This window comes from Sturnira hondurensis, unplaced genomic scaffold, assembly GCF_014824575.4.
Source record: "Sturnira hondurensis isolate 20B ecotype Veracruz unplaced genomic scaffold, ASM1482457v3 Scaffold0011253, whole genome shotgun sequence".
NCBI classification, from domain to species: domain Eukaryota; kingdom Metazoa; phylum Chordata; class Mammalia; order Chiroptera; family Phyllostomidae; genus Sturnira; species Sturnira hondurensis.
This window is the reverse complement of record NW_028083884.1, coordinates 2,038,019-2,065,489: the sequence shown is the minus strand read 5'-3', so window position 1 is coordinate 2,065,489 and position 27,471 is coordinate 2,038,019. Positions and strand designations below refer to the sequence as shown.

The 27,471-nt window shown below is 52.4% G+C and overlaps 1 protein-coding gene across 2 annotated transcripts; it reads left to right on the top strand.

Moving 5' to 3' along the window:
- BAG3 (BAG cochaperone 3) lies at window positions 1-23,050 on the top strand. Of its 2 annotated transcripts, none has more exons than XM_037059639.1 (4): window positions 1-553; window positions 16,596-16,910; window positions 18,547-18,942; window positions 21,719-23,050. In XM_037059639.1, the coding sequence occupies exons 1-4, from the start codon at window positions 368-370 to the stop codon at window positions 22,511-22,513; spliced, it is 1,692 nt and encodes a 563-aa protein (XP_036915534.1). In that variant the 5' UTR covers window positions 1-367; the 3' UTR covers window positions 22,514-23,050. The 2 variants fall into 2 exon arrangements, with proteins under 2 accessions (XP_036915534.1, XP_036915533.1); XM_037059638.1 differs by having other exon boundaries at window positions 2-553; window positions 21,716-23,050.
- The last annotated feature ends 4,421 nt before the right edge of the window (window positions 23,051-27,471 follow it).

Genomic DNA, 27,471 nt, shown 5'->3' with positions numbered 1-27,471 from the left:
GGCCACGATTATAGCCGATGACTCAGGGCGGAGCTCCGTTTCCAACCCGCGGCGCCGCCAACTTCTCTGGATGGGACCAGAAGTTTCTAGCCGGCCAGTTGCTACCTCCCTTTATCTCCTCCTTTCCCCTTTGGCAGCGAGGAGGCTATTTCCAGACACTTCCACCCCTCTCGGGCCACGTCACCCCCTCCTTTAATTCATAAAGGTGCCCGGCGCCGGCTTCCCGGACACGTCGGCGGCGCGCACGGCTCTTGCTCCGGCCGCGGCCCGCGAGCGACTCAGCGCCTTGAGGCCCCACATCCCGTGACCCGGCACCCCGCGACACCGCGCCCCGCCGGCCTCCCCTCCCGGCCGACCCCGAGCCAGCATGAGCGCTGCCACCCACTCGCCAATGGTACAGACGGCGTCCGGCAACGGCGCCGGCGACCGCGACCCCCTGCCCCCCGGCTGGGAGATCAAGATCGACCCGCAAACCGGCTGGCCGTTCTTCGTGGATCACAACAGCCGCACCACGACGTGGAACGACCCACGCGTGCCCCTTGAGGGCCCTAAGGTGAGCCAGGCCCCCCTCTCGACGGCGAGCGGCGGGGCAGGTTATCGGGGGTGGGTGGGGGGCTGGACTGGGCCCGAATGCGAGGACACGAGGCGTCGGGTGCCCGCAGCACCCCGCGCCCCCGCCCCGAGGTCGGTGAAGGCCACCTGGGGCGTATGGACCTCCGGGCGGCGCCACCTCCCGGAGGTCGGCCTGTTCCGCCCTTACAAGCCCTCTCCCGGGGCTGCAGGGGGTTTCTGGGGGTCAACCCGGGAAGTGTGACCCGCGCGGTGGCGCCAGGTCCCATACACCAGCTGGATTCGAAGGGCCAAGGGTTGGGTGGCTGGAGCTGGCCTGGGCTGCTCGAGGGACAGCCGGCCTGGTCAGCACCCGAGGCCCGGCCAGACCCTGTCGCAGCCGGGCTTCCCAAAGGGAGATCCTGGTTTCATTCCGCTGAGCACTCTTCGGCTGGCGCAGGGGGGCATTGGTGAGCTTGGGTGGTGGTCCCAGGCGTTTCACCTCCCACCGTTCCACAGCTTGGTTGAGGCATATCTTGACTTTACTATCCTCTCTCAGGCAGAGTGACTCAGGAGACTTATGTAAATGCATTCTTTTTTAATTTCCATTTTACATTTGGAATTAAAGTTGTATTGTTTGAAACTGTTTCCCGTGGTAATCTCTTCTAGCATGACTTGTTAAAAACAAGATTCCCTTCTTCCAGGCGGTTTCTGAACTATAGATGTGAGAGGGCCTATGGTTGGCCATTGCCTGACCACACTGCCTCACACTGGCAAGAAAGAGAAAAAATTTTAAATGGCATGCATTTCCTTCCTTGTTAAAGGTATTAAAGCGTCTAGGACTTGTTTTTAATACACAAATAACTGAGTAGTAATACTTTTGTGAATACAGAAGTATGCTCCAATTACATATATGTAAAGATATATACTTAACCTTTAGGAGCATGAGATTTGAAAATAAAAAATGTGAAATGAATCCACTGATTTTAAAAAGTATAACTAATTGTACAATTATTGCAATTTTTAATAAATTTGAGCTTTTTCAAAAGGAAGTATACTTAGAGGGTAGCTGTTCATGTTTTCTAGGCAAAATGAAAATAAAAGCAGGAAAGAGGGCCCGGCTGGGTAGTTCAGTCGGTTAGGGCGCCGTCCTCATATGCCAGGGTTGAGGGGTTCGATCCCAGGTCAGGACACATACAAGAACCAACTAATGAATCCATAAGTAAACGGAAGAACAAATTGATTTCTTCCTTCCTCTCTCTCAAATCAATTTAAAAATAAAAGCTGTAAAGAACTAGTAAGACATAAAAGTTCACAAAATTAAATGTTATTATTTCAGAAGATAGATTTATATTATCCACCTTCATTTTTTGAACTTTTTTCTTTAAAATACTGACAGATCTCTGGTGCCGGATCATGAGACATTAAGCATTCAGCCACTTACATTTATAAGAAATTAATTATATATTTATTGCTGAAAATTGTGCAAGCAGCTGTAATTAGTACAAGAGACATAATTACACATTTGTGTGTATCTGTCCAGTCCATTATTGGGTGAGACTAACGCCTGTGTGAAGCCAGCCCTGTTGCTGCAGTGTGTGGATACAGACCTTTAGTGTGGTTAAGAAAGAAAAAAAAAAACAGTCATTTGAGGCTTCCTTCCTATAGAGTCAGGGACGGTCAGAAGCTGCTGGCACCTTTTGTTGTGAGTGAAGGTCAAGTTTGAACGGATCCACTGGGAGTGTGGTAGCCGACGCAGGTTGCCAGCCCTTTGTTTTCAATATGAAACTCACCCAGCAAGTTGAGACTCTGGGTGCCCATCCAGTGGGTGGGTGGGTTGGGTTGTGGTTTCATAAAGGCGGAAAAAAACAAGTTGAGTTACTATTATTCTCAAAACAAATCGAAAACAAGAGCAACTAAATCAGAAATCTGACTCTGGAAGAGTTTATTTGACAATTCAAATCAGAATTTTAGATTGGAAGGCCCTTCGGGAACTTTGTAGCTCAACCTCTTCGTTACACGGAGACACTCAGGGAGTTGAAGTGTGTTTCCAGAGCTCCCTCGGCTAGTACTACGAGCAAAGAGAGAGCCACACCTGAAAGTCCTAAGAAGAAGCAGTATAGCTGTTAAGGAGAAGGTGGAAGCATTTTGAATTTTTATGAAACCGTGAAGTATGGGGGCTGGAATACTTGATTATTTTTGTGTCCTCCTGGCCACCAAGTATTGTGATTACAGCTGATTTCTGTGCTGTGATTACTTGGATGCTAGTGGCTGGTTGTGATCACTCAAGAAAAGAGTTCTTGTTACCAAATTAATTTGAAATTTGTTAGTATGGCACCAACACATAAGGCAGAAACTAATGCTCGGTTCATTAGCTCTTTGGGCCTCATTGCTTTCAAACCTGTGCTTTGATATACACAGAATATCGGGGTGACTAATTCAGTTTCACTTCTATGAATTACATCCTTCTCCAGACTAAATACAGTAAAAAAAAATCCTTCAATCTTACTTTATATCAGAAGCTGGTTTCTTAATGCATAATGAGAAGAGGCCCTGGCACAAAATGAAGGGCTGTTTTGGAGGACCTGAGCTAAGAGGAACCCCCAAGCACCCTTATCTTCAAAGGGATCGCTGTCACTCAATAAAGCGCTATTCATTGAGCAGGAATAACAGAGAAAGCCCTGTGTTTACAGTTTAACCCTGTTGCTAAAGGAAGGGCTTTCATTTGGTCTTAGTCTTCTTATGGTGGATCCTCCCACGTTCCCCTGAGGTGGTCAGCGTGACTCTTTAACTCCATTTTTATGGGGGGGGGGGGCAGGGGCAAGTGAAAGCAAGTATCTTGCCCTTCGGTGCAGAGGCAGGCCTGCTGGAGGCAAAGACCTTGGGCTTCATCCAGCTCCACTCTGAGTGAACCTCCCCACTTGTAGTCTTCCCGGGTGTCGATTTTCTGCACACACGGGCTTCCCACTGATCTCCCGGCGAGTTCCTACCAGCCCAGGCCCCTTCCCCGGCGGAGAGGCTGCTGTTGGCTTTGGAGGCAGGGGATGCACAGTTCCCTTGCAGAGCCCCTCTCCTGGGCACTCCTCACTGAATAAACAGAAGCCAGCCACCTTGGAGGAGGTCACTGTACTCCTACGTCGCAACCCCGCCCCCTCTCCTGGGGACCTTCCTCTCTCCAGGAGCAGGGTTTTTCTAGCTCTCCAGATCTCAGAGTTCACCAGCGTGGACGCCAGGTCTGGCAATCTCCCGGGAAGCCTTTAAGAACACAGACTGCCAGCTTTGTCACCCTCTACCCCTGCCCACCTCCGTCCACTCCCCGTGTTGAATCCCAATCGCTCAGGGGAGGGTCCAGAAATCTGTAACTCAAAAAAAACACACCTCCCTGATTCTTGAATCTGCTAGATTGGCAGTTGGAGATACTGAGTGTCAATGGTCTCATTGGTGGGGAAGAAGGGAGGCAGATTGTGACTTAAGAGTACAGTACGCCTCCGAGTAGGCCCTGCAGTCCCTCACGGGACACCTGTTTGCCATCTGACCTGCAGAGGCCTTGTCGGAGCTTCCAGTTTCCTTGGTGAAACTCCCCAGTACCTGGCTTCTGGGAGTGTGAATATGGGGGGGTGGTGTGGGGAGGGCTGGAGCCTGGCATGGTGGCAGGTCCCAGGACCCTCCTGCACCCCAGGAAGAGGCCAGCCAGTGTTCCCTTCCTGTCTTGCCCTCCCAGCAGAAGCTCGCCATCATAATTCGACAGAGTAAACTTGGGTCCTGTGAGAGAGAGGTGGAAACATCCTTTCAGAGGGAATTGGAAATGCTCTGGGCTCTGATTGCAGTAGAGACACCCATTTATTCTGCTTCAGGTTCAGCAGAGCCTCCTGGTTTTTCTGGAGGATGAGATCATTTTGCTCTTTGAGGATCCATTGCCAGCTCTTGTGCTTCTTGGAAGGGTCAGAGCCGCCAGGAAAGGAGTGGCCATTCTCTCCTCTGCATGTCCAGCACGTTGCAGTTACCATGAAGCAAATTCCTTTGCATCTGATGAACAGTGATTCGTTGGATTTGGGGGAATGGTACAGTGGGTCAAGGGCATGGCTAGATGCCTTAGAAGTTCACCTCATCCAGGCCTTCTTTTTCCCCTCTAGAGAACAATCCGTGTCTGGCCAATGCAAGGACTGAACATAATCTGTCCCCTGTTCCCTCAAGTAGATGTGCCCTTTACGTGGGCAGGGTCGGCACACAGCAGCTGGAGGTAGCTGATGGTAGCCAGGGGCAGGAAAGCTGAGTGGCTTGCCGCTCTTGGGGCTGGTTGTGAGTCAGAAAGCTTTGTATCACCCATGAGTCTTGACCCTGTCCTCCTTTCTAGAATGACACACGGTTGCCTTATATAAACCACTCTTATGCGTTTATCATTTCCTACTGATGGTTTAAAATGATCTGATGTTTGTCATCAAAAAATAGGAAACCACGCACAGTCCAAACCTACTCTTTCTCCTTCACATTTTTGCCGGTTTAACATTGCTTTTAAGTATTTAAGACACCTGACAGAGAAAAAGCCGGGAGCAAAAGACAAAGGTCTTGCTTGTTGGGAACCTCTGAGGACCCTCTAGTGCTGGTGAGACCAGAAAAAACCTCCATCCTACCTGCTAGGAACTCTCCAGCTCTTCCTGGCCTCCGTTGCTCCTGAGTTAGGTCTGCACCCTGGGACCGCCCTCTGCCTCAGCTCACAGACTCACAGCTGGGCTTCTGAAGCTCAGCTCCAAATGCCCTCCTTGGGCAGATGTGGCAGTTAATCTCCACCGCTCCCTCGGCATTGTGCAATTGTGCGAGGTGTCTGGGGTTATTAAGTCTCTGGTGGAGATTTCGGGGGGAGGGGGGCGGGCTTGGCAGCTATGCAGGAAGCCAGGCAGTTTGCAAAAGCTTAACCAGAGAGTTTCTTCAGGAAGAAATGAACCCGATATTTTTTTTGTCTGTCAACGTATTTTTACATACGTGCCAGACACTTGTGGTGCTTTTACAAACCTTATGTCTTTAAATCCTTGAAGCAGCTCTCTAGGGTGGAAACATTCAGGTGCATCGTCTCCATGAGATAGCAGACTTGGAGAGGCGGTGTGCCTGGCCTGAGGCCTGTCAGCTGTGACAAAACAGAAAGGCTGTTGTGGCCAGCCACCGACTCCGACCCGGCTGCAGCCAGCAGGGGGTGACAGACAGACTTGCCCCTTGTGCGCCTTCCTGGAAGTCCTTCACACTCAGAGCTCACCAGGCGTGGCCCCACGATAAGCAGCCTGAGTGTACCTCTGTGCAGCGGATGAGAAACGTGGGCTCGTTTCCTGAGCCCGGGCTCGAGTTTAGGAGCTGGGCCCGAGTCTTCATCCCCGCATTCCTCCCATTCAAGGTTTCCTGAGTGCCCGCTCTCCGTGCGAGTGCCCCGTAGAGGACACTTCCGCCCCCTTCGGCGCCATTCCCCACGACGCATTTCCTGCATCTGGTGGGTTAGGAGGCAGGCGGTCTCCGCTCTGGACTCCGCGTTACTTTAATCTGAATCTTTCCTCCGAAAGGTGGCACTTGCTGCTTCGCCTTTGGGCCACGTCCCTGTGGGGGGTGGGGTAGTCCCGGAGGGAGAGTGTGCGTCTGTGTCCTTTCTCGGTCTCTCAGTGCGTGACAGGGTCTGCAGACTTGGTGAAGATGCAGTGATCCTACGTGGGGAAGAGGAAAGCCCGGGCCGGGGCCCGGAGCGGACAAGCTGCTTAGGGGAAAGAGGCGCTTCCAGAAGTGCGGACTGTGCGTGTGTCTCAGGAAGCAGTCTGTTGGTTCCCCAGCGCGGCAGTATTGTCCTGGGCTCCCAGATACCCCCAAAGAGCGGGGTCCCTTTCATCTCATCTCTGAATGGCCTTTTCTCCATAGACAGCAGACTTTTGTATCACTGCCCTAGGTTCATTCTTATCTGTCTGGAGAAGTCTTTTTTTGTCCCCACCAATGACACAGCATCTTGGAGCAGGCCTGCTAGAGAGGCTGGTGGGGGCAGCAGCCAGACTCGCTTACCCACAGCTGCACAGAGCGCCTCTCTGCCCTGTGGCAGGAGGGGTTTTTTGTGTAATTTTTCCTTGTGGCTGTCAGGTCAGACACTGTGGAGTGAGCTGCTTACTCACTGTCAGTTCAGAGAAGCCCAGGATTGCAGACTGCTCACTGCCCGCCTGTGTCAGAAGCCTGACCCGAGTGCTCCCACCACAGAGNGGAGATTTCGGGGGGAGGGGGGCGGGCTTGGCAGCTATGCAGGAAGCCAGGCAGTTTGCAAAAGCTTAACCAGAGAGTTTCTTCAGGAAGAAATGAACCCGATATTTTTTTTTTGTCTGTCAACGTATTTTTACATACGTGCCAGACACTTGTGGTGCTTTTACAAACCTTATGTCTTTAAATCCTTGAAGCAGCTCTCTAGGGTGGAAACATTCAGGTGCATCGTCTCCATGAGATAGCAGACTTGGAGAGGCGGTGTGCCTGGCCTGAGGCCTGTCAGCTGTGACAAAACAGAAAGGCTGTTGTGGCCAGCCACCGACTCCGACCCGGCTGCAGCCAGCAGGGGGTGACAGACAGACTTGCCCCTTGTGCGCCTTCCTGGAAGTCCTTCACACTCAGAGCTCACCAGGCGTGGCCCCACGATAAGCAGCCTGAGTGCACCTCTGTGCAGCGGATGAGAAATGTGGGCTCGTTTCCTGAGCCCGGGCTCGAGTTTAGGAGCTGGGCCCGAGTCTTCATCCCCGCATTCCTCCCATTCAAGGTTTCCTGAGTGCCCGCTCTCCGTGCGACACCGTGCGAGTGCCCCGTAGAGGACACTTCCGCCCCCTTCGGCGCCATTCCCCACGACGCATTTCCTGCATCTGGTGTGTTAGGAGGCCGGCGGTCTCCGCTCTGGACTCCGCATTACTTTAATCTGAATCTTTCCTCCGAAAGGTGGCACTTGCTGCTTCGCCTTTGGGCCACGTCCCTGTGGGGGGTGGGGTAGTCCCGGAGGGAGAGTGTGCGTCTGTGTCCTTTCTCGGTCTCTCAGTGCGTGACAGGGTCTGCAGACTTGGTGAAGATGCAGTGATCCTACGTGGGGAAGAGGAAAGCCCGGGCCGGGGCCCGGAGCGGACAAGCTGCTTAGGGGAAAGAGGCGCTTCCAGAAGTGCGGACTGTGCGTGTGTCTCAGGAAGCAGTCTGTTGGTTCCCCAGCGCGGCAGTATTGTCCTGGGCTCCCAGGTACCCCCAAAGAGCGGGGTCCCTTTCATCTCATCTCTGAATGGCCTTTTCTCCATAGACAGCAGACTTTTGTATCACTGCCCTAGGTTCATTCTTATCTGTCTGGAGAAAGTCTTTTTTTGTCCCCACCAATGACACAGCATCTTGGAGCAGGCCTGCTAGAGAGGCTGGTGGGGGCAGCAGCCAGACTCGCTTACCCACAGCTGCACAGAGCGCCTCTCTGCCCTGTGGCAGGAGGGGTTTTTTGTGTAATTTTTCCTTGTGGCTGTCAGGTCAGACACTGTGGAGTGAGCTGCTTACTCACTGTCAGTTCAGAGAAGCCCAGGATTGCAGACTGCTCACTGCCCGCCTGTGTCAGAAGCCTGACCCGAGAGTTCCCACCACAGAGCGGTGGCCCTGGTGATTGAGGTGAGACTGTCCTCGGCAAATTCCTTAGCATTGTGCTGAAGAACAAACATTTCCCATTTTGAAATAACTTCCTCCGTGTTCATCAAGTAGAATGGTAGTTTTCCCCAGTTATTTTAGATTCTTCTTGGATACTGAGTGACCAGAAGCCCGTGCACACGCCGGAGAGAAGGCAGCCACTTCCTTTTTTGGACCGTAGAGATTGCTCCTGCGGGTCCTGAGTGTCAGAGCAAGGCTGGCTCTGCTGGCCGGTTGGAACTGTGGGGACTCAGAAGGAGCCGGGTGCCCACACTCTCTCTGCCTTGCCTCAGCCAGGCGGTGACTCAGCATCAGCGCTGGCTCCCTGACCCAGAGTGCACTTGAACTGAATGTTCCAGGTCTGAGCCTCAGCCCGGCTTGGCTGGGCAAAATGAAGGGCTTTTTCTCTTCCTGTGTTTTGCGCTGGGAGGAGGAAGGCTCTGAAGACATCAGCCACAAAAAGCATATGGGTGCGGCAGGAACAGTGTAAAGGTTAACACATCCTGGTTTTGGCATCAGGTTCCAGTTATTTTTGATAAATCACTCTTCCTCCTAGATCCTCAGTCTCCCCCTCTGTGTAATGGGCATCCAGTAGTACCCATCCCCCAGGTGGTGAGGATCATGGGGGCTGGCACCTGAAAGGTGCTGATTATCCCCCTTGGATCACTTTAACTGACTGCCCCGCAACCAGTGTCCAGGCGTCCTCAGCACCCTTCCTGGAATGTTCCTGTGCCCCTTGTGAGGGTAGGACACAGCTGGGCGGTAATGCAAGGATGCAGCATGGGGGTCACACAGTTTGTCTCCAGCCCCAGTCCGTTCAGGCTTTCAGAGCCACAGCCAGACCTGCAGCCACAGCCCCATCAGCCTTTGGACTTGTTCCTGACCACTCCTTCTCCCCACCCCTCGCCCCACCAATCTCTGCACTGGCCTAAGGACTAGCCAGGCAGGAACTGGGTGCCCAGTCGGTATTGGGAGAGAAACTGAGTCACAGTACCCTGGCCCTGGCCATCTGCACAGCTGCTCTGGACCCAGCTCTAAGGAGCAGAAATGGTGCAGAAAGAGGAGGGGTTCTGGAATTGTCACTGCCGTTTTGGGGGAGGGTGGCTGTTGGGGAGGAATGCTTTGAGCAGCTGCTTGCAGAGGGAGGAGAGTCCCCCCAGGAATTCCCCCAAGGCTGCCACCATCAGTCAGAGGGGTTCTCTGAGCCAGGGTTGATGAATTACAGGTTTTTTCTTTTGGGAAACTGTGTTTTATAGAAAACGCATGTCTAGTGAAGTCCTGTGCCCTGATACCAACAGACACTTGCGTGGCTGGCTCCTAGCAGGTGGAAGGGCCAGTCGATTGGCCAATATGAGAGAAGTGCTGGAGAGACCCATGGAAATGTACCAGGAGGAGGTCGCTTAATCTAACTTTAGACAGGGTGCTTCCTGGTGTGGAAATTTCAGGTACTTTTCCATCTCTGATTCTGGCTTTAGATGATTAAAGAAGGTGCTCCAACTCTTTTTGTTTTCCGAAGAGAAGGTCGGTAGTTTTTAATTTCCCTGTAGCTGTGAGTTCAGGAGCTGGGAGTTTCCTGACCAGAGTTCTTGGCCTGTTTCTGCAGTAACTTCCTGTGTGACCTTGGGCTATATCCACATGGAAGCCTGGAGGAAGACTCCAGGGGGTGGGGGCTGGGGAAGCCGGGTGCTGACTCCGAGCCCCAAGCACTTCCTCCAGCAGGGGAGCACGCAGCTATGGGTGCTGGTGCCTGGCCTGGAAATGACTACCCTGGTGGGGGATGCACTGAGGAGTTTGGGGGGACACCAGCCAACCTGCTCCCAGGCACATCCTCCTGCACCCCAGCCTCACTTGGCTGGGTCTTGGGCTTGTGTGCAACAAACCACAGTCACTGCAAGTAGGGTGTGGATTCCCAGCGGTGACTTTGTCCCCAGCTCAGGCCTTTTCAGGGCAGCTGGCTGGGACCTGTTGGAAGGAGAGGGGAGTTTAGGACTCCTGCGCCTAGAGTTGTTTTTGGCTTTGTTTGCTTCCAGGTTGTGAAACTTTAGATACAGTTCTCAGCAGAGAAGATGACGTCCTTGCTTATCAGTGCTCTTAAGACTCAGCACTGAACTCTGGTAGGGGCTCTGAACTCTTAACAGGCTCATCACCAGCTTGATGGGACCACCGAGGGATTAGGCTCTGCAAACAACAGGTCCAGCCAACTGTTGCTCAGCAAAGCTGGGTCCATCAATAACTATGGAATGGAGAAACGTGATTGTGTAGGGCATGGAACAGCTCGGAGTTTACGAAGACTTCTTTGTGCCTTATCTCATTTAAATCTTGCCCAAATCCCTGGTGGAGGTGGGGATTTTTATAGCTGGGGAAACTGAGTCTTTAGTAGTAAGCAATCCTGTCTGGGGGCACACAGCTGGTGAGCAGCAGGGCAGGGTTGGAGCCCAAGGTGATGACTGAAAGACCCCGGCTCATGCTGGGTTGTCCTGCTTCTTGGGCACAGCTGTGAAGGGCAGCAGTGTTGAGTTGCATGACAGTGAGTTGCCAGTAGAAACTCATAGGGGCATCCATCTCATGAGTCCTGGGACAAGGTGCGTGTATTTTAATAACACCAGCTAAACGCTGCCGTCCACTGTGAAAGGATTGCTTACGGAGTGTGTGGTCAGCACAGACTCGTGTCTTAGCAGGCATGCTGTAAGTGGACTTCGGCGGGTGTGGCCTTCACTTATTACTCAGAATTTGCCCATAATGTGCCCAGAACAGGGCTGGGCCGTGGGAGAGACCCTTGATCACAATCCAGTGGGAACTGAAGGAATTCTGAGTTTGGCCGTGGGCATGCAAATGACTGTTTATGTATCCAGTGGGCAGTGACACTTCATTCATTTCTGTGGCCCGTGATACCTGCGGAGAGTTTCGGTAGGCTGTTGAAGTTCAGCTCTCTGTTTGTGCTTTAGAAGGAAGCTTGCCTCATGGTTTGTTTCTTGCTGGTTAGAGGTGAGCCAACCACGTAATTTTGATCTTGGTCCTAGGTACATGGGGAGTTCCAGAATTGTTGTTTTCCCTCCATCTTTTTCTCTTCGTTGTGGAAGTTTTGAAGTGTCACTAGTACAAGTCAACGCCTGACCTGTGTGAAGGCTCTTCAGGCCTAAAAACCCAGCTGTTAGAGTCGGTGCTGGACTTCAGACCCCAGAGCTGCGGGCCAGCTCCAGGCAGCCCCTAGAGTCCCCTGGTGGCCGCCGCCTCCGCTTCGACCACACTGATGGGAGCTGAGGTGTGTGTACTGTGGAGCTGAGGTTGGGGGCTTTAGTGAGGCTATTTTTTAGGGTTCAGGGCCCCACTCTTTGTGCATGCAGGGAGCCGATGGCGGGTGGGTTGAGGCATTCCCCAAAGCAGCTGAGGCCATGCGTGTGCGACACGTCAGCACAGCGATTGGCATACTCCTCACAGGTACCCAAGAACAGTCATTCCTGCCTTGATTCTAAGGCAGGAGCCCTTCTGGGGGAGGGGGAGTGAGCAGCCTCCCCTTCTTCAGTTGGTAGGGGCCGCTGGAGTTCAGGCAGTTAGGAGGGTCCTCCTTAGATTTCTGTGACGTCTACTCCTGGTTTTTGAGCTTCAAGTTGATGTTTAGAGCTAGAAGGACCTTGGAAGTCAGAGGCCACGGAGCCTGTCAGAACTGAAAGGAACCGCACGGATTTCGGTGTTTCTCAGTCCAGCCCAGCTGGCTGTCCCACACCTCTGGTGAGTCAGACTGTGTTGGGGCTGCACCTAGCATCTGCCCTGTTTTTGCATTTCCTGGGTGCTCCTCAAGCCCCCTGGAGTCTGAGGACCATTGCTTTACAGAACATCCGGGCCTCCCCTTCATTTTTCAGCTGAGGAAACTAAGGTCCAGGCAGGAGATGTGCGCTGCTTACGTAGCACAAATATTAAGGGGCAAGCTGGGGTTAGGACCAACTGCAGTCTCCCTCTGTGTCTCCTCGCTGTGCCATGCGTGGCACCCATGTTGCATTTGAAAACAAGTAATGACGTTTGGGTGTGTTGTTAATAAGCAGATGTCTGTAAACCCAAGGGCTCACCCAAGCTCGGAGCCTGACACCAGGCCTCTCTAATAATAATAATGTCTTGTACTCAGTAGGGCAGATTTTGGCTCATCTGGGGTAATTTTTCCTGCTTTTATCCTGGCTGTCTCACTGGGTTGTTTGGTGCTCTCTGGGGCACGCCTCAGAGGATTTTACTGTGTGCACAAAAGAAGAAGAATTAACCAGTTTATCTTGTACGTTAACGTGGTGAGATGAGCAGTGACGTCGGGGTGCTGGCTAGTTCCAAACTGGGTTTGCATGTGTGCATTGTGTTCCTTGTCTTTGACCACGGATGAGGGTAGTGGCCTGAGCTGCCCTGGAAAGTAATGCCTGTGATGTCATCATTACTCCTTACTGCGGGCAGGTCATGATGTGACAGAGATCAGCCCTCATCTGCTTGATCAGTGGCCCTATCATGTGATCATGTCCGGTCCCTACCACATGATTACAGAGAATAACCCTAAGGGGGTTAGGTCCCCATTGAAATCAGAAAGGGGCAGACAGATTGTGAGTCTTCTGTGCATGGTTCTGGTGTAACCAGTAGGCTTCTTCTGAACTTATGTTTGAACTTGAGAACAATTCTTTTTTTTTTAAGATTTTATTATTTACTTTTAGAGAGAGGAAAAGGGAGGGAGAAAGAGGGAGAGAAACACCAATGTGTTAGAGATACATTGATCAGTTGCCTCTCACATGCCTCCAACTGGGGATCTGGCCTGCAACCCAGGCATGTTCCCTGACCGAGAATCGAACTGCTGACCCTGTGGTTCGCAGGCCAGCATTCAATCCACTGAGCCACACCAGCCAGGGCCAATTCTTATGAAACTGAAGAGACATCTGGTCATATTTTAAAACTTCTTTCATTAAAAAAATTGTATCTTTTTTTACGGGACTGTGATGAAAAACCCATGGAAGGTAGGAAGGGCAATTTAATTCCCTTTTTGGGTGGTCGTTTTAGGTAGAAGCCGAAGCACTTACTGCTGACTGGGCTCTAAGAATGGAGTAGAAACAGAAGGTGGCGTCTGCGTTCCCGGTACAGACCCTGTTATAGGTGGGCGTCTGATTTTTGGCTTACATTACTCATCTGTGAAGAAGTGTTTCGCTGTCTGGCCTGTAAAACTGATGTGGTTTATTGATTTACCTAAAGCAGTGTCTTTCTAAACAAAAACCCACCGGAGTGGGAGGGGAGCCACTGCCTTTTAGACTTGAGGCCCACAAAGAGAGGTGTGGTTTTTTATCAGATGTACAAATGGGTCACTCATGCACCCGGAACCAGGGGCGCCAGCCCCAGGACTGCGGGACAAACAGCCCCCCCGGCCACCTGCAACCCTCCTGCCTCCCCCCACCCCCACCCTGTGCCAGCGGACAGCCCCATTTTCAGTCAGCCCCAGGCTCAGCACTCAGGTCTGGGCCTCTTCCCTCCCTCTTCCTTCTGGGCTACCCTTCCATTCCTGCCCTTGGCCCCAGCTTTGCCCTCGCTGCCTTGCTCTCATCCTTGAGTGCCATTGTTTCTTGATGTATCCTGGTTTCTCCTCTCGGTGCCTCTCACCTTGGTGCGGTGTCTTGTCCACAACTCACAGGACAGTGGACGTAGGGTCTCCATTGCAGCTCAGCCCTCTGGGCCTCCATCCTTCAGCTCAGCACTTACCTTCAAAGGCCATCATCCCCTTCCCCACTGAGACTCCGACACCCCCACCCCTGCCTACCGTGACCACACGCTTTCCTCCACTGACCTCAGGGTGGCACTTCTTCCGGGACTCGGGAAGTAAGTAGTCTCTGCCGTCAGAGTCCTTTGGGCAGGCAGAGGGACTCCTTCCCTCTGCTTCCTTCCCTTTTCTCTAGCACTGAGTACAAAATGTGTTCAGCGAGATGCATAAATGCCCTGCTCTTGGCAGACTGGCTCCAGTGTCCTTGGGGAGCCAGGCCTGTCTGAGGTTTGCGGGCCCTGGAAGGGTCTGACTTGGAGGCACAGCCAACCCCTGGCTGTGTGGGGATGGTAGGCTTGGCATCTGTGAAAACCAATGGTGTGGGTGGGCTGTGGCAGGGAATAGGCACTGGGGGGGGTCCCAGAGAAGTTCAGGATTTGATAATTTTATAGATAGGTGCACACCCATGTACAACTACCCAGGAGAAGATAGAGTACCTTTCTGTTCCCCCAGAAGGTTCTTACTAGACCCTCCCCTGTCCTTACCATTTCCTCCGGGGTGGCCACCATTCTGACTCCAGTCATCACAGGTAACTTCTCCTTTAGTTGCGCTTCCTTGCACACTCTGGGGTCTTAGTAGCATAAATGCGCCTGTTTCAGGAGGAAGCGCACACGTGTTTTGGCTTTTTGAGCATCCCCCTTGGCTGTTCTCAGGAAACACTGCAGTCCTGGCGAGGGGGTCGCTAGCTCCACTTTCTGGGGGAGGGGAGGAGGCTCACAGAGGTTAAGAGAATTGCCCCAGAACCATTACTAGTGGAGGTCAGAATGAACTTGCAGCCTATCTGGGAGAGTCCTGTCCTGGCTGGAAAAGCCCGTGTATTCGGCTTCCCACTTGTTTCATGCCGCCTTGAACTGTCTTGGGTAAACCCCTAGCTGGCAGGGATCGTGCCCAGCACCTCAGTAGCAGGATGTTCGCCAGGGGGCAGTCCCTGGGCCTGCTAACTGCTCGGCTCCATGGGGTGTTCGGGCGGCCTGAGGCTTTTGGGGTGGCCTGGAGGGAGCCGTGCCCCCGGGCAGCCAGCGGAGACCACCCCCACCCCCACCTCCTGCCCCAGGACTTGTCCAGGCCCTGGTTTGAGCCTGGAGGAAGGGTGCCCAGTGAAGGATACAGATTCCCCAGGCAGCATGTTAGGCGTGAGCACTAAGCAGCTCAGGGTTTCTTGGCGCTTCTTGCTGCTCCTTTGGGGCCTGTCTCCCGGCCGGAATTCGGTTTTGAGTGTGAGGCCTGGACCCACTCCCTGCTCTTGGGTGACCTGAGAGTTAAGCAGGCTAAAATAATGCAGCCTCCCTGAGCACGTGGGTCTGCTAATCTGAGAGTGCCTGTTAGTTGGTGTCCCCAAGGACACGGCAACACCCTTGGCCCTCCTGTGTGCCAGAGGCCCTCTGGGCAGGGGCACAGCAGGGGCACAGCAGGGGCGGAGCAGTGCAAGGGCTTGAAAGGGCTAAACCCCGGGGTCAGCCACCTGGCGTGTACAGGTAGAGAAGCATGGCGGGGTTCTGGTGGTCGGGCACCCGAAGTGCAAATCGGCCCTCGGCTGCTTTTACTGGCGACCAAGTTGTCACGGTGGGAATTACATGCCCCGCCAGCTCCCAGAGTCTCGGCCTGTGGCATCTGTTCGTAGTTGAGAGACGCCTCCTTAAGCAGGGGCCACCCCTTCTTAATCGTTGATCCACCTGGGTGTGGAAGTGGCACAAATCCACAGCCCCCTCCTGGGTGAAAGGACCCTCTGACACTCAGGGGACAGTCGGGGCCCGAAAGCCTGGGGGATCCCTGGCTTTGGTTGCCCAGCCTCTGCTTGGTGAGAATGACAGTGCCCAGTGAGTGACTGGCCAGCCTTGTCACCAGAAACAAGATCTCTCTCCGTGGTACATCTGGAACTTGGCCTTCGCAAGGGTCCCAAAATAGCCAGGCCACTGAAGGGAGAACTTCATGAGGGGACATGGAGGGACCCTAGCAGCCCCTTGCCAAGTGGGCTCTGTGGGCATCAGAAATGCAGCACATTTAATCCCTGGTTTTTATCTCTTCCTGTGCTCTTGTTCCGTCCCTTTGTAGCTCCCTGCTTTGCAGCTAGTTGTGAAAATATTCCAGAGGAGGCGGCCTCCCCCCGTCCCCCCACTGCCCTTTCTCCGCAAGGGCCTGTGTTTGGGGCCAGCACCCCTCTGGGCTGTTAGGAGACGGGAGGACCTTTGAGGAGGCACAGAGCCGGCTGTAATTTTGCGAGTTGGAATCCTCCTCGTGCCTCCTGATCTGGGTCCCTGAAGGTTTGGGAGATAGTCAGTGGCTGTCCTGTGTAACGCGCTGCCTGGTCGTCACCCAGGAAGGAAACCTGTCTTACTGGTGCAGGAAATGGAGCCTCCTCTGAGCTCAGCAGATACCTTGGCCCGTCTGATTTCCCTTGATGCCTCTGATTCTGAAACTGCTGGCCAGATAGCAGCCTCTGAGTGTGTGTGTCGGGGCGGCGGAGGCGGGGGTATGGGCGGGGGTGCTCCCAGCGCTCAGCTGTGCTGACCCACACTGCAGGGCCCAGGGTCATTCTGGGAGGTGGGAACACTCAGCACCATGCTTTTTCCTCTTCATAGGTGTTTCCTTCCCAGTTTCTAACCCGTCTGTGTTTCCCTTTTCATTTTAGGAAACTCCATCCTCTGCAAATGGCCCTTCCCGGGAGGGCTCCAGGCCGCTGCCCACCAGGGAAGGCCATGCTGTATACCCCCAGCTCCGACCAGGCTACATTCCCATTCCGGTCCTCCACGAAGGCTCCGAGGGCCGGCAGCCGCACCCGGTATTTGCCTCTCCTCAGCCTGGGACGCAGCGATTCCGCACCGAGGCTGCTCAGAGGCCTCAGTCACCTCTGCCGGGTGTGGCGGAACCCACCCAGCCAGATAAACAGAGTGGACAGGCGGCGGCGGCCGTGGCAGCCCAGCCCCCAGCCTCCCACAGACCTGAGGTAAGGAGAGGCCTGGCTCTTGGGCCCGTGAGTGCAACCTGCGAGCCACTGTGCTGCTGAGACTGGCCCCAGGCTCTGCCAGTGCCCTGGGCCTGGCACCTGGCAAAATGCGGGGCCTCTGCGCCTGGCCACCCAGCAGACAGCTTGACGGCGCACATTGTCCACCAGCGTTTCAAGGGTGCATTTTTCAGGTGGGCAGGGATCATGGCTCGTTTTTGTAGTTCAGGGATTGTGGCTCAGAAGGGGTGAAGAGCCTGGTCCAGATGCATGAAGGAGAAGCGTCTTTGCTGGGATGAGAGCCTGGACTTCCGGCTCCTAATCTGATGCTCCGTCTTTCACTGGGCTTTCTGGTTCAGCAACACAGAGATGCTGTGCGCTAGTTTGTTAAGTTTGGTGTTCACGGAGTGGCATTGACTGCTTGGGGCTATATTGATGTGACAGCGAGACAGCATAGCTGCCCTCACAGTGTCCCACAGTGTCCCACAGTGTAAATGGAACCCCAAAATAAGGCGTCAGGGAGGCAGCAGTTTTGTGATAGGGTTGTAAACCCAAAGGCAATACTTGTGCACAGATGTCAAAGAACAATTCTTTTTTAAAAAAATATTTTATTTATTTATCTTTAGAGGGGAAGGGAAGGAGAGAGGAAGAGAAACATCAATGTATGGTTGCTTCTCATGCACCCCCTGCTGGGAACTCACCCCTGCTGGGAACTGGCCTGCAACCCAGGCATGTGCCCTGACTGGGAATCGAACCTCGATCGTCTGATTCACAGGCCTGTGCTCAGTCCACTGCGCTACACCAGCCAGGGCTCAAAGAACAATTCTTAATCCAGTTCTTAGCCGAGATTGGAGAGCCAGGGGACCCGAGCAGGGTTCCTAAGTGGTCAGTCCTCTTGTTTTTCCTGTCTGCAGACTGGCCCGTGGTGGCCACAGGCACGGTTCTGGAGCAGAAGTTTTCGCTCCCTGTCTGAACCTGGGCCTGGGACACCTCTCCCAGCTCTATGCGGCGGCGTGCCTGGCTTCACCGTCTCCTTGGGGGCAAAAAGTTACAGTTAATGGGCTCACTGGGAGGCTCTTGGCATTTTTTATAGAAGCATACCTATACTTACAGTGTTTTTATGGTAAAAGTCAACCATGACACATCGGTCAGAAAAATCTTAGCACATTAGAGCTAGCAGGACCCTTAGAAGCCAGCCAGAAAAAGGGCCTGGCCGACCCTGGGCCACACAGAACGCCAAGTTCTCTGTGGATTAGCAGGAAAAGGGTTAAGGACAAAGGAAATGAAGTGACATGTAATAACAGACACAGTGTGTTGAGCACTTCTTGTTTGTGGCACTTGTGATGAGGCACGTGCAGGTTATTTAAACGTCAAGCCAGCCCAGGGAGGAAGCCTGACAGGGTGGGTGGCCTTTCCTGTGTTGTGAACGAGGCTCCGGAAGCTAGTGAGCTGGTACGAATTTGAACTTGGGCCTCTGCACTGCAGAGCTCCCAGTCCTAACACTACCCTTTGGAAACAGGAAGGCTTGTGGTAGAGGTCCTGGTAAATCTATTGTCCTGATTAGGCACGTAACAGAGACGGTCGGGGTGCCAGGCAGAGGTCCCTCATGGAGCCACGCCTCTACCCTTGTGTCTTGCAGAGATCCCAGTCTCCAGCTGCCTCAGACTGCTCGTCCTCCTCCTCCTCCGCCAGCCTGCCCTCCTCCTCCAGCAGGAGCAGCCTGGGCAGCCACCAGCTCCCCCGGGGCTACATCCCCATCCCTGTGATCCACGAGCAGAACGTCACCCGGCCGGCAGCCCAGCCCTCCTTCCACCAAGCCCAGAAGACCCACTACCCAGCTCAGCAGGGCGAGAGCCAGGCCATGTTCCACAAGATTCAGGGGGATGACTGGGAGCCCCGGCCCATGCGGGCCGCGTCCCCGTTCCTGTCGACTGTCCGGGGTGCGTCCAGCCGTGAGAGCTCTCCAGGCAGAACTGGCACGCCAGTGCACTCCCCGTTGCCCCAGCGTGTGCACACCGTGGTGGACAGACCTCAGGTATGAGAGCCGGTGTCGCCAGACTGACTACAGGAGCATCCGCTCAGGAGAAAGGAGCTCTGTGTGTGCGAGGGCTCTGGGTTCCCCATCAGCCCTCCTTAGGTTGTCACAAACACATAACCCTGGGGGAAAGTAATTCCTGAAAACAGCTGGTCATCCACAGAAATGCAGGACCGGGGCTGGCTGTAAACCCTCAGTGCGTTTGACAGCCTTTGCTCGTTTCCAGTGCAGCTGCAATAGGGACAGGCCCCACCCACCACGGTGGGAAGCAGCTGGGCAGAATGCAGCATCACTCTCCCCTGGGCCCAGCGGCTTAGTGTGCGCCTTTCAGGGCCTGCAAGCCCCCTCCACACCCCAGCCACAGCCTCGTTTCCGGTCTTCTAGGCAGCTTGCCTCCTTCCTCACTGATGCTCCTTCTCCACTCTACAAACCCATTCTGTCATTCCCATGTCCGCGTCTTTGCTCATGCTGAACCTGCTCCCCGAGATGCCTTCACAATCCAGGTTCCCTCCGTGATGCAGGGAACGAACCAGTCTTGCCCCTGGGGAGCCCCCTCCCCTTTCTCACGGCACCTCACAGTGGCCTCACAGTTCAGTGCGCCATCACTCTGCGCGTTTCAGAACTGTGCATTTTTTCTCTTCCACTCAGCTCTGAGTTTGGCAGCAGGGCCCGCACTTCATACCTGTCTCCTCCTGCGCAGTGGAGGACCACATTGCCTGGCTGATGAGTTGGCCGTCTGAGTGGGTGGAAGTGCCTTCCGGTCCAGTGAAAGTCCCAGGCCTGGGCCCGCTCATCCTGCCGTGGACAGGGCGGTCCCGGGTTCCTGGAGGAAGCGGTCATGGAGCTTCAGCAGCTTGTACCTCGGCAGCAGGGTGGTCAGCAGTCCTGGGCCCCCTCTGGCTGCAGCTTATGCAGCTGAAGTTCTCTGCCACAGGCTTTAGGAGGAAGTCCCCCTGTAAGCAAACGCAGAGTGTCTTTTACCTCAAACAGGGACACACTGGCCAAGCCCTGTAACAGAGCATCCTCCTCTTACTATTATGATTCTTTTTTGCTTTTTGTTTATAAATTAATTTCAGCCTCACCGAGGAGTTTTAAGAATCACACACAAAAAGTCCGTGATATCCCTCACCCATGTTTACTGTTAACATTGTCCTGTGTGTGCTTTGTCATCTCTCTGTATTCCCGTTGTTTGAGATTCAGTGGTAGATGTCATGTCCCTTTACCCTGACTACTTCAGTAAATGTTTTCCCAAGTGGAAGACCACCTCATTCATAACCACAGTACACTTACCAGAACCAGGAAATTGAACATCTCTGCACCATTGAACACACAGTCCGTCTTCAAGTGTCCTCTTGTAGCCATTTCCCCTGTTTCCGGATCTAACCCAGGGTCATGAGCACCGCGCTGAGATGTCACTTCTCTTTAGTCTGCCCCAGTCTGAAACAGGTCCTCGGCGGCCTTTCTTGGCTTTCATGACCTTGGCACTTTTGAAAGTATAGCCATAAGGCAGCCCCTTCTTAAGTGTTGCTAAAATCACTTCTTACCTGGCTGTTGTTTTAAAACCCAAAGGAGGGGAAAGTGGCTGGTTCATGAGCAGTAAGGGCCAAGCAGAGGACAACTGGGTGGGCAGAGGAGATCTGGTGGAAAAGGAGGTCGCTGGCGTTGAGACAGCGAAGTGCCCACCAGGTCCTCACTCAGCTCAGTAGTTCGGGACAAGAGGTACCCTTTGCAGAGTTACAGCTTTGTTGCCTCCTGTCTTTCCCAAATGTTTCCCATAAACAGTAAAATGGTATTGAACCCTCTTTCTGTTTCCCTTCACCTTGTCTGTGAGTGATGGCCTCCCTTCTAAAGCTTGTTCAAAGGTCCCTTTTTGGAGACTTGTGCGAATTTGAGCTAACTGAACATTATAGTGAAATTTGGTATTTTAGATTAGGAATACTTTAGAAATGATGTAGTCCAATTCTTACTTTCCAGTGGATGAAATGGGGGTGTGTAAGATATTTAAGGGGGTTTAGATACTCACCTAAATGTGGCAGAGTCAAGATATTTTGGTTTTAAGCATAGCTCATTTAAAAAAAATACGGCCCTGACTTAGAGTCACATTCAATCAGAGAGGAGCCCAGCCCGTGCAGCCAGCAGCCAGTGCAGGGGTGCGCGGCCAGGCGTTAGTCCGGCACAAGTGTGCCAGCAGAGCTCTTACCGGGGTAACTATTTTAGGCACCTTGCTTATTCTTGAAAAATTTACCAGTCTGGGCAGAAACCACTAGGCTGTCATAGGTTTGAAAGAATTTGTAACTTCTGAAACAGGAGATGGGAAGGTCACACCCTGGACACGGAGACGGTCCACACGGGGTGGGGGAGGGACAGGTGGCAGCGACTCCTCCATGCTGCGTCACCTGTGGGTCTGAGTCACTCAGGACCTTGCTCTGAGCTGAACAAGCTCAGCAGTCAGCATGAGTTTTTAGTATTTACATGTTTGAAAATTAATTTGGTTTTCTTTTTATCGCACTAAGAATCCAGTGAGAGGTTGGGTAAAAGGCTAATAGACCAACGTGACGACAGGGCATGACAGACGGTTTGGTCACACACACGAGTAATACATTTTTATTGGGTGACAGCTGTGACTGCCTTTGAGAATCTCTGTACTGTTAAACTTTTTTTAAAAAGGCTGTTTCTCAGTTTTTTTCTGGTCAGTACTGTACTAGCTATAAACGTCATTCTGTGACTCTCAGCCAGTTACTAAAAATATCTCTGTGTCCTTGCCTCTTCTCAGCAGCCCATGACCCATCGAGAATCTTCGCTTGGTCCCCAGCCTGAAAGCAAACCAGGCCCAGCTGGGCCAGATGTCCTTCCTGGACACATCCCAATTCAAGTGATCCGAAAGGAGGTGGATTCCCAGAAGCCCCCACCTCCCTCTGAGAAAGTGGAAGTGAAAGTCTCCTCTGCTCCGGTTTCCAGCCCCTCTCCCAGCCCTGCCCCTTCTGCTGCCCCCTCCGCTCCCAAGAATGTGGCTGCAGAGGAGAGCGCAGCCCCCAGCCCTGCCCCAGCAGAAGCCACACTCCAAAAGCCAGGAGAAGCCGAGGCACCCCCAAAACACCCAGGTGTGCTGAAAGTGGAAGCTATCCTGGAGAGGGTGCAGGGGCTGGAACAGGCTGTGGACAACTTTGAAGGTAAGAAGACGGACAAAAAGTACCTGATGATAGAAGAGTATTTGACCAAAGAGCTACTGGCCCTGGATTCCGTTGACCCTGAAGGACGAGCCGATGTCCGTCAGGCCAGGAAAGATGGCGTCAGGAAGGTTCAGACCATCCTGGAAAAACTTGAACAGAAAGCAATAGATGTCCCAGGTCAAGTCCAGGTTTATGAACTCCAGCCCAGCTCCCTTGAAAGCCATCAGCCACTGCAGGAAATCATGGGCGCCATGACGGCAGACGACAGTAAGAAAAGTGCCGGAAACGGAGAAGATCCCAAAACTGAAACCCAGCAGCCAGAAGCCAAAGCAGCAGCCACTCCAAACCCCGGTAGCACGACAGACACAGCTGGTGACCCAGCAGCACCACAGTCTCAGTAAAAAGCAGGCTCAGAGACTGGGAACTGATTGTGTGCATTAGGGAATTCTAAGTTGCATGCATTTCAGGGACTTGAAATCAGTCGGTTTTTACTCTTCGTAGCAGCTTGGTATGCAGTAACCTGGGTGGAGGCACAACAGTAAAAGGGCTTAGAGGAAAGTGATGCTTTTCTTCAGTATTCTTACTCTGTACAGTAAAGAAGTTGCTTGTTTCAGAAGCTTAACAACACTGCTTGTTGTTTCGGGGCCCCCTCTCTGCAGGGGCACCACATGCTAGCCATGGCTGTGACCTGGCTTCCTGTAGCTCTGGACTGGAGTTTTTGGGGGCGATAGATGAGGATTTGATTTCCCATCACATAAATATGAGACCCGTTTTCCAGAGATGTTGCATATTTGATGAGATGAATTTTCTTCATCTCATAGCTCAAATACCTAACTTTAGATAGAATAAAATGTGTAAGGAGCCATAGGAATATCTGTATGTTGGATGACTTCAGTGCTACATTTTAAAAAAGGAAAATAAAGTAATAATATGACTCAGAGTTTTTTGTGATTTGTGAACTTTGAAGAGAGGGGCGCATCAAGATGGCCTCTCACCGACTTCAGGGAAGATAAACGGCAGGCATGTCTGCGAGCGTGCTCTGGGGCTCGTGCTGTCTCTGCTGGCCCAGCTCGTGAGAAAATGAGCCTTGGTCACTTTTTAAAGTATATTTTATTGGTTATGCTACTACAGTTGTCCCAGTTTTTTCCCCTTTGTCCCCCTCCACCTAGTCCCCCCCATTCCCTCCGGCATTGCCTACCCCCCCTTAGTTCATGTCTGTGGGTCACACATGCAAGTTCTTTTTCTACTCCATTTCCTGTACTGTTTTTAACATTCGCTTGTTTGTCCTGTACCTACCAATTTGTACTNTTTTGTGATTTGTGAACTTTGAAGAGAGGGGCGCATCAAGATGGCCTCTCACCGACTTCAGGGAAGATAAACGGCAGGCATGTCTGTGAGCGTGCTCTGGGGCTCGTGCTGTCTGCTGGCCCAGCTCGTGAGAAAATGAGCTTTGGTCACTTTTTAAAGTATATTTTATTGGTTATGCTACTACAGTTGTCCCAGTTTTTTCCCCTTTGTCCCCCTCCACCTAGTCCCCCCCATTCCCTCCGGCATTGCCTACCCCCCCTTAGTTCATGTCTGTGGGTCACACATGCAAGTTCTTTTTCTACTCCATTTCCTGTACTGTTTTTAACATTCGCTTGTTTGTCCTGTACCTACCAATTTGTACTTCCTAATTTCTGTACCTTTCTCTTGGTCTTCCCCTTCCCAACTGGTAACAATTCAAATGATCTCCATACCTACGATTCTCTTCCTGTTCTGGTGGTTTGCTTAGTTTGTTTTTTTAGATTCAGTTGTTTTAATGTTCATAGTTTTGAACTTCTTTTTCTTAAAAAAGTCTCTTTAACATTTCATGTGATGATGAACTCTCTTAGCTTTCCCTTGTCTGGGAAGCACTTTATCTGCCCTTCCATTCTAAATGAAAGCTTTGCTGGACAGTGTAATGTAGGTTGTAGGTCCTTGCTTTTCATGACTTTGAATACTTCTTGCCAGTCCCTTGTAGCCTGTGAAGTTTCTTCTGAGAAATCAGCTGACAATCTATGGGAACTGCTTTGTAGGTAACTTTCTACTTTTTTCTTAGTGCTTTTAAGATTTTCTCTTTCTCTTTAATCTTTGGCATTTTAATTGTGATGTGTCTTGATGTGGTTTTTTTCGTGTCCATCTTGTTTGAGACTCTGTGCTTCCTGGACTTGCATGTCTATTTCCTTCACCAAATTAGGGAAGTTTTCCCTCATTGTTTTTTCAAATAGGTTTTCAGTGTCTTGCTCTTTCCCTTCTCCTTCCAGCATCCCTGTGATTAGAATGTTGGTATGTTTGAAGTTGTCCGAGAGGCTTCTTATCCTGTCCTCGTTTTTTTGGATTTTTTTTCTTGCTATTCTGATTGAATGGTTTTTTTCTTCCTTATGTTCCAAGTCATTGATTTGATTCTTGATTTCATCCACTGCACTGTTGATCCCCTGTAAATTTTTCTTTATTTCACTTAGTGTAAACTTCATTTCTGCCGGGGTCTTTTTTATGCTGTTGAAGTACCAGTGAGTTCCTTGAGCATCCTAATAACCAGTGTTTTGAACTCTGCATCTGATAGATTGCTTATCTCCATTTTGTTTAGTTCTTTTTTTGGAGTTTTGTTCTGTTCTTTCATTTGGGCCATATTTCTTTGTCTTCTCATTTTGGCAGCCTCCCTGTGTTTGTATCTATGTGTTAAGTAGAGCTTCTTTTGACTCCGTGTCTTAGTAGTGTGGCCTGTTGTAGAAAAGTGTACTGGTAAGTTGGATGGGGCGGAGCCTTAGGTAATTGCCAGGGCAGGGCAACCCATGTGAACCAGCGTGATGGAGTCTCTGATATGGTGTCACTGCTCTGTGGCTCTATGGGAGAGGGCTCAAAGGGGACAGTGGTGGCTGCCTGGCCTCTGGAGTTTTTAGGAGGAGGCTGTTGCCCTGCACTCGCCCTGATGCCAGACGCTTCAATTTCTCCCCATAGGCCACCGGTGCCCTTCCAGCTGCTGCCCTGGGTGCTGGAGCCCAGAGGGAGTGAGTCTGTGTAGGTCTTAAGTCCACAGACTTGCGGGCCCTTTAAGAGGAGACGCCCGAGAATCTCAGTTTCTCCTGCTTGCCCATCCCCCACTGCTTGTTACAGCCAGAAATTATGGGGACTTACCTTCCTGGCGCTGGAACCCTGGGCTGGGGGTGCCTGGTATGGGGCTGGGACCCCTCGCTCGTGAGGCATCCCTCCTGATTTTTATCCACCACCTTCCTCCTCTCCGTGTCTCTGCCCTCCTACCCATCTGGATTAATGTGACTTACTAACTCCTTGGATGTCAGGTTTCCATACAGCTCAGCTTTCTGACGATTCAGGGTGATAGTTGCTCAGTAGTTTAGCTGCAGTTTTTTCTGTGATTGTGTGAGGAGGTGAGCTGCGTTTCCACCTCCATCAGGACAGCGGAGTCCTGGCCGTTTTTCATTTTCAGATTACACTGTGTCCTGGGCATACTCGGGCTCGAAAACCCCGGTGATGGGGCTGTGTGTGCCACGCCACTTCAGACTGCCCCCGCCGAGGCGGGACTTGGGCAGTGTCTCTGCTCGCCTGGCCTCGGGCCGTCTGTGCGTCTCACCAGGTTGCTGGGATGGTTGAGACGTGCACAGGGAAACCAGTTCCCAGTACGGCCCAGGGCTGGCCAGAGTGTCCCTCGGAGTCCAGGTCGCAGGGGGTTGGGAACGTGATCTCTGAGTCTTGGAGTCATCTTTACCTGACACTTGTCTGAGTCACCAAACCAGTTCAGAACCAGGTTTATTTTCCCAGATTGGATTCCTAGAAGCCGCCAGGGTTAAGGATCAGATGCACTTTGAAGCCACTGGCTGGGAGGAGATCCTGCTTTCTGTGCCAGTGTATTCTAAAGGCTTAGGAAGGACCACAGCCCCAGAATTTTTTGTAGATTTTTTTCTTAACTGCTTACCAAGTTAACCTGAAAATGAAAAGGAAGAGAAAGAGGGGCCCGAGATACTGGAATTCCCAGGGAGCCTGCTGGCCTAAGAGAGCCCCGAGCTGGATTCCTCGTGACTGGACTGAGTTTAATATTGGTGCCTGACTGGCGGAGCTGCGCAGAAGTACACGGTGGTGCACTTGCCACTCTTAGCTTGCTGGGAGAGGTTGCAGTTATTCCCGTGGGAGTCTGCCAGCTTCATTCCCGGGCGAACTCGGCTGGGGACTGTGAAAGCCGACTGCTGAAGACGCGCCACTGATTCCAGAAACTCGACCGTGTAAATAGGGGACTGTTTCTGAAATGAGTCGAAGATAAAGAATGTGACCATTTCTGTTTGTGACTTGGGTGTCAATTCTCTAAACATCATCATAGGTAGCCTTTGGATGTAGTTAGAATAGTTTTAACCCAGATTAGATGGTACTTGGATATCAGGGTCTGTGTTGGTGGTCCCTGGACCTCGTCTGGGGGCAACAGGCTGGCTGTAGTGCTGGCTGCAAGGCTGCTGCTAACACAGTGGTCTTCACCCCTGCACGTGTCCGGGGGCTGACACCCACTGAGGATCTCCTGGTGTCAGGGTTTTGGCCGATGTAATCGCCCCCATGCTCTCTGTGAGACCACAGTTTAGAACACAGATTCGAGTCAGAACTCCCCGGTTCAAGTCACAGCTTCACGTGACACCTCTAGGACAGTGGACAAGTTACATGGCCTTTTTCCTTCCTGGTTTCTTCAGTTGTCAAATTGGTGGTGGTTGGCGGAGGCGGGGGAGAATAATTGAATGAATTCAGATGACTGAAGCTCGGACACAAGTGGCTGGCACACGACAAGCATTAGCTACTAACATCCTCATGTATTGGGAGAGGAAACAGGAAGGACTGTGCTCACGCTCACAGAGCCAGGAGCAGAGGCAGCATTTGAACCCGGGCCCAGGAGACATCAGAGGCCTGTTCCTTTGTCTCATCATTTTTAGCACCAACTGGGCTGCGGTGGCCAAGAGGGAGAGGACTAAGAACCACTCGCCTCTCCCTAGGTCAGGGCATTTGTTTCATACAAGGTGTCCAAGTCCTGTGAGTTCACTCCTGTCTCCCAGATAAAGCAAGCGATCTGGAACTAGTAAGTAAGGGCGTCTACACTAACGTCATTTGCAGCCTTAGCGCCAGCGGCCTAGATCCCTGGCTTTGGTGTCCAAGGCTTTCGAGAACACCGCTCCTTCCTCCCTCCATGTCCGTATTCCTCTTCTGGTCCCTTCCTGCCTCCAATGTCTGCACTTGCGCACTCTACCTCCTTTTCCAGATCTGGCCCAGCTTTATGTCAAACCTCCCCTCCTTGGAGCGTGCCCTCCTCAGACCTGACTTTCCCCAAACTCCTACCAGCCTGTGTGTC

Bases quoted from the DNA above. Each gene is read 5' to 3' on its own strand.
- BAG3 (XM_037059638.1), top strand. From the start codon at position 368: ATGAGCGCTGCCACCCACTCGCCAATGGTACAGACGGCGTCCGGCAAC. The intron at 554-16,595 runs GTGAGCCAGGCC...TTTTCATTTTAG, and splicing joins TGCCCCTTGAGGGCCCTAAG to GAAACTCCATCCTCTGCAAA. The intron at 16,911-18,546 runs GTAAGGAGAGGC...TGTGTCTTGCAG, and splicing joins CAGCCTCCCACAGACCTGAG to AGATCCCAGTCTCCAGCTGC.